The sequence below is a fragment of the Nanorana parkeri genome, unplaced genomic scaffold (genome assembly GCF_000935625.1).
Source record: "Nanorana parkeri isolate BGI_ZX_2015 unplaced genomic scaffold, ASM93562v1 scaffold1261, whole genome shotgun sequence".
NCBI lineage: Eukaryota > Metazoa > Chordata > Amphibia > Anura > Dicroglossidae > Nanorana > Nanorana parkeri.
Window position 1 is genome coordinate 215,467 of NW_017307529.1, and position 6,872 is coordinate 222,338.

The 6,872-nt window shown below is 46.3% G+C and overlaps 1 protein-coding gene across 1 annotated transcript in view; it reads left to right on the forward strand.

Moving 5' to 3' along the window:
* Nucleotides 1-3,387: 3,387 nt before the first annotated feature.
* The window catches only part of ETV6 (ETS variant 6), a 37,781-nt gene continuing 34,296 nt past the window's right edge, over nucleotides 3,388-6,872 (forward strand). The window contains exon 1 of the mRNA XM_018568915.1: nucleotides 3,388-3,689. Coding sequence (XP_018424417.1) covers nucleotides 3,663-3,689 — 27 coding nt within the window. The 5' untranslated portion in view covers nucleotides 3,388-3,662. The remainder of the gene's footprint in view (nucleotides 3,690-6,872) is intronic.

A 6,872-nucleotide genomic window follows, 5' to 3' on the forward strand; every position in this document is an offset into this window, starting at 1 on the left:
GATGTTGATGGAGCTCAGTGAATGAGCACATTCCAAATCTTCAACTCAGAGGGCAAGGCAAAAGGTAAGGAGGGCCCAGACAGCCTATCCAATAGAGATAATTGTTCAATGGAGAATGGAAGCAGTGGAGAAATGTCTTTTTCAATAGTGACCCACTAGGGCAGAGACACAAATTACTGGGGGGAAATGTCACCATTGTGGGAGGGGCAGAGACACAAACTACTGCAGGGAAATCTCACCATTGTGGGAGGGGCAGAGACACAAACTGCTGCAGGGAAATCTCACCATTGTGGGAGGGGCAGAGACACAAACTACTGAAGGGAAGTCTCACCATTGTCGGAGGGGCAGAGGCATAAACTACTGAAGAGAAGTCTCACCATTGTGGGAGGGGCAGGGGCACAAACTACTGGGGGAAAAATCTCACCATTACTTAAGGAGAACAAAGTCTTGGCACATTATGAACCCACTAGTCACACAGATACCCCAGTTTATACAATGCAATCTAGTGACAGGATTCCTTTTAAAGAAAATAGAAAAGCTTTAACGTGGTCATAGCACTGACAATTTACGCAGTGCTTTACATAGTGCACATTCACATGCCCTGAAGGAGCTTACAGTCTAAGGTCCCTATCTCACATGCATACATACAAGGATAAATCCAGCATGTCTTTGGAGTGTGGGAGGAAACCGTAGTACCCGGAGGAAACTTACACAAGCACAGGGAGAACATGGGAACTCCTCGAAGCCACTGTGCTGCACATACCTGAGTACTATCTACTGACCAACTTTCAGAAATAGAGCTCCATCGGTGGAAGGGGGGTGAAGAAAGTATTAGCAATCACTTTATAGTCTAATATTTTGCTACATATGGACATATTACAGGTTAACCTTAAAGTGTATGTCCAGTCAAAACTTTTAATTTTTTATCTTTCAACAATCAAGTCCAGGCGACACACTGCTTTGTTTTTTTCTTTATGTTAAAAAAATTAAAATCTTGACGATTTTAAATTTTAATGGAGTGGTGACGGCTTAGAACCCCTGTCAGTTTTCACTGTTATCTGGAGCTCCATTAGGGAGATTTCCCCTCATTTCCTGTCCTGGTGACTACAGTTCCACCAGACAGGAAGTGAAGGAATATCTGCAACAAGTACACAGACAGAAATCTAACAGGGGTTCTAGCATTCCCCTAGTCTACTAAAGAAAAGCATATTTATATCTGTCTGTGTCCCTGTTGCAAAGTTCCCTTCAGTACTTGTCCTGGCATTTTACCAGAAAGGAGGTGAGGGGAAAATCTCTATTTTGGAGACCCAGTTAGCAGGGGTTCCAGAAGCGTCCTCAGACTGGGTGTCACCTGGTGCGGCTGCCAGGTGTCACTTGGTAGGACATCATATGCACACGAGTATGACATCATCGCGCACACGCGTAATGATGTCAGACGCTCTTAAGTGTAGGTCGCCATCTTGGTGATGGAAGCCAGAAAAGAGAGGAGAGGCATTCATCCAGCGGGAGAAGGTATGTGCCGGGTCCCCTCCTCTCTCCTGCAGCTTCATGACCAAGTCAGTCCATGACCAAGTGCCTGACTTTTCAGAGGGGGTGACACCAAAATCACTGTCATTTTGGTGTCACCCCCTCTGATGGTGTCACTCGGTGCGGGCTACTTTTCTCAATATATCTGAGCTCCTAGACTTAATCCTACCCACCTAAATTAAATTATCCTAATAAAGCAGCAGGTGTGCTGGTGTATAAAATGCACCACACGTATCAATAAAATCCACAATCACTCTGCGCTCATATAGAGTAGATATATTAGCGCAGAATGATTGTGGATTTTATTCACACCCCCCACTGAGGGGTTCTAATTCTTTTTTCCACCGCATCCAAAATTAAAAGCCAATGTTTTGGCTGGACATACGCTTTAAGGATGGTATTGTGACTTTGGACCACGGGCACAGTTCCGGACCCTCATTTTCAGATCCTAGAATTATGTCTGGAAATATGGAAGATGTAAACTTACTTTTTTTTACACCTCTGGACAAGTCAGCAGTTCTCCCCACACCAAAATCTAACTTTTCCCTAAACATTACGAAATCTATTTCAGGTTCCCCCTGGCTCATATTCATGTGTATTAATTTTACCAGCTTTGTGTGTGCTGGGTGTCCTCTTCTGGCACAAGAGGGGTTATTGAGTGCCCAGCTCTGCTCTTGTTACATTGTATCACTTGCAGAGTCCAGTGACCCCTCCAGGCTCCACTGTGCGGGAATGAAGGGGTTAATGTGTACCCAACTCTGCTCTTTTTACATTGTACCATCTGCATTGTCCAGTGACCCCTCAAGGCTCCACTGTGCGGGAATGAAGGGGTTAATGTGTACCCAGCTCAGGTCTTCTTACATTGTATCACCTGCAGAGTCCAGTGACCCCTCCAGGCTCCACTCTGCGGGAATGAAGGGGTTAATGGGTGTCCAAGCTCTGCTCTTGTTACATTGTATCACCCTCAGAGTCCAGGCTTCCCTCTGCGGGACTGAAGGGGTTAATGTGTGCCCAGCTCTGCTCTTGTTACATTGTATCACCTGCATTGTCCAGTGACCCCTCCAGGCTCCACCCTGCGGGACTGAAGGGGTTAATGGGTGCCCAGCTCTGCTCTTGTTACATTGTATCACTTACAGAGTCTAGGCTTCCCTCTGCGGGACTGAAGGTGTTAATGGGTGCCCAGCTCTGCTCTTGTTACATTATATCACTTGCAGAGTCCAGGCTTCCCTCTGCGGGAATGAAGGGGTTAATGAGTGCCCAGCTCTGCTCTTGTTACATTGTATCACTTGCAGAGTCCAGTGACCCCTCCAGGCTCCACTGTGCGGGAATGAAGGGGTTAATGTGTACCCAACTCTGCTCTTCTTACATTGTACCACCTGCATTGTCCAGTGACCCCTCCAGGCTCCACCCTGCGGGACTGAAGGGGTTAATGGGTGCCCAGCTCTGCTCTTGTTACATTATATCACTTGCAGAGTCCAGGCTTCCCTCTGCGGGAATGAAGGGGTTAATGAGTTCCCAGCTCTGCTCTTGTTACATTGTATCACCTGCAGCGTCCAGTGACCCCCTCCAGGCTCCACTCTGAGGGAATGAAGGGGTTAATGGGGATTTCTGTAACCAGCAGAGACTCAGGAGCTTGCACTCTATTGCCACTTCTTACCCTGTCCTTTTACTTCCTTTTTCACCTTTAATCACCACCCCCAATTTCCTCCCAATACTAGTCATTTCTTCCATTTCCGCCTTCATATCATTTCTAATAACACTCCATATTACTCCTCCCCTCCCCCTTTCCTTCCTTCCCCCTTTCCACTTCCTTCCCCTTCCCCCATTCTACCCTCCCCCTCTTCTCTCTCCCTCCATTTCCTTCCTCCATATCTCTCTCCCTCCTCCTATGTCCCTGGCACGTTTCCTGGTGCGGCCCCTTTAAGAGGCAGAGCTCAGTGCTGGGAATCCACGTCAGTGTCAGGAGTGGACTCTCCACACTGACATCAATGAGGGAGGAAGAGAGAGAGGGGGGCACCCGGGCTTCCTGGAAACACCCCTCCCCCACCATGTGCTGCCACTGCTGCTAACTTCTGGAGTCTGGGGAGACTGCACCCCCCAATCCCCAGACTGGGGGGCGACACTGAGCGGCTGCCATGTGTGCTGCACACTTCCACATTAAGGTGAGAAGAGAACGTGTGTGTGTTCCCTGGGCTGAGCTACATACACAACATAACATAACACAACACACAAATATTGTCATTGTGTCTCCTCCTCTCTTCTCATCAGCACAACAAAGTTTCTTTTTCTTGCTAAACATTTACACAGCAAAGAAAACAAACCGACTTCTCGGGGGAGAGAGAGAGAGGATCGCCTTGGGGGGAGAAGGGTTAAACTGTGCTTATTGTTAGACATGTATGTAGCGCCGACATATACTGGAGTGCTGTACAGTCCCCTCAGTCTCTGCACCGGAGGAGCTTACACTCTCCACAGTCACATACTACTACTACTATTGTTATTATTGGTTTATATATAGCTCCCACATAGGCTGCAGGGCTGTACAGAGAACACTGAGCCAGTCACATCAGTCTCTGCACCAGAGGAGCTTACACTCTATTATACCACCATGGGAACACACTAGTTGTTGTTGTTGTTATTATTATTATTATTCTGTTATACATTTTATACAGCACTCTGACATACTGGAGTGGTGTACAGTCTCTGTACCAGAAGAGCTCACACTCTAATATACCACCATGGTCTTATTATTATTATTATTATTCATTTATATAGAGCTGACATATACTGCAGTGCTGTACAGAGAACACGGAGCCAGTCACATCAGTCTCTCACCAGAGGAGCTTATGCTCTAATGTCCCACCATGCTCACACACTAGTAGTTGTTGTTGTTGTTCTGTTATACGTTTATATATAGCTCTGACATATACTGGAGTGGTGTACAGTCTCTACCAAAAGAGCTTACACTCTCTATTATACCACCATGGATTATTATTATTTTATATAGCTCTGACATATACTGGAGTGCTGTACAGTCTCTGTACCAAAAGAGCTTACACTCTGTTATATTTTATATAGCTCTGACATATACTGGAGTGCTGTACGATCACATCAGGCTATGCACCAGAGGAGCTTACACACTGATGTCCCTCCACAGTCTCGTAGTACTATTACTGCTTTATATAGCTCTGACATATACTGCAGTGTTGTACAGAGAACACTGAGCCAGTCACATCAGCCTCTGCACGAGAGGAGCTTACACTCTCCACAGTCCCATTCTCCTACTATTATGGAATGATATAGCTCCCACATATACTATTGTGCTGTACAGAGAACACTAAACCAGTCGTATCAGTCCCTGTAACAGAGGAACTTGCTCTCTAATGTCTCCACCACAGTTACACAAATAATATTAATAATATACCTTTTTATATAGCTCTGACATATACAGGAGTGCTGTGCAGTCACATCATGTGTCAGAGGAGCTTACGCTCTAATGTCCCTCGACAGACACGCACTATTATGATTATGCATTTATATAGCTCTGACATATACTGCAGTGCTGTACAGAGATCACCGAACCAGTCGCATCAGTCTCTGCGTCAGAGGAGCTTACAAGTCCCCACCACAGTCACACACTTATTATTATACTGTTCTACATTTTTATAGCTCTGACATATGCTGGAGTGCTGTACAGTCACACACATTATTAGGATTATTATAAACATTTACATAGCTCTGACATATATTGCAGTGCTGTACAGAGAACACTGAGCCAGTCACATCAGTCTCTGCACCAGAGGAGCTTACAATCTGTCTCCCTACAGCATGGGTGGGCAACTCTGGCCTTCCAGCTGTTGTGGAACTACAAGTCCCATGAGTCATTGCAAGACTGACCCTTACAGGCCTGACTCCCAGAGACAGAGGCGCGGTGGGTTTTGTAGGTAAATCACAGCTGGAGGGCCGGAGTTGCCCACCCGCGACCTACAGTCACACATTAGGGCCAGTTTTGGTCAGGCCGCAGTGAACCTTCAGCTTTGATTTGTGGGGTGATGTTGGGGAAGTGAACACAAGTATAGGGGGACAGGCTAACTCATGTATATGGAACCTGGTGGGAATTGATCCTGAGAGCCCAGTGCTGAAAAGTGTTAACTGAGCATTGACAGGTTCTCTTTACAACCAGCTTTTTGGAGCTAGGTGATGACGGGGAGGTTTATAGGATAACCATGTTATTACCGAGGAGGATACGCCCCCTCCACCTACAACTTAAACCTACGTGACTTTTGGGCGGACTTGGACTTTACTGAATCTCAGGTTTGTTGATATTAATGGGGTTACTGAGATCTCTCATGGGGCGGTATGTGGGAGCTGTGTCAAAGTTTATATAAAGGGGGTCACCAGCACACACCCTTTTAAAGTGATCAGCAAAAAGTCCATTTTAATGAAAAGTTGCCATCAATTGCTTTAGCAACAGTGTGCTGGTGACCCCCCTTTATATTTGTATGCTTATCCCGGGGTCATCGGTGGTCACTACAAGCACCCACCTCTATGCACAGGTCATCTATTGATCGGGTAAGGAGCGCAGCAAGATGCATCCACTTGCCGAAAGTTTTGGGGATCTGACTCCTTGTGCCCAACCAGCGCCACTCTGGGACATCATACAATTCTTTATACAGTAACTGGCATACGGTTACATTTCCTTTCCCATCAGTGAAGCAATTGGCCTGTGCCAGTTGGCAGTTAGTGGGTTAAGCAGAGCTCAGCCATGCCCCCCCCCTTCCCCCAGCGCCAGTTTCCGCCATCTTTAGGCCTGGCATAGGCCCTGGAGGTTGGATTGGGAAACGCTCTGACATTTATTTCTGGTTAGTCAGTCGGGGAAGTTGCAGACAGCTGAGAAAGGAGGAAATGAAACCAGAAGCTACCGATCCGTTTTTCTCTTCTAAATATATACGTTGTTTCTACAATTCGATATGTTTTCTAGACTGTTGTGCATTTTATGGCCAGAGCTGTGAAACATTATCTTTTTATTAGTGTTTATGTACACAGCCTATAAAGGGTTACATTTGGGTGTATGCGCTGTGCTGGCCTGCCTGGCATTTATAGGGTTAAGTCCGGCGCTGGATTTAAACTTTTTGGGGCTTTTTCGCTTCCTGTTTCCGGGAAGATTTTACAAATCCTGAGAAGAACGGGCTGCTGATGCTGCTGTGGCTTTTGCGTTTCATCTTCCTGGGTCTTAGAGGTGGTGAAACATCTGTAGCAGTGATTTTCGAAGTGGGTTGCTCACGTGAACCAATAGGGAAGGACTGCAAACTCGAAGGAAATGGACTAAAGAAAAAAAAGTCTCTGGT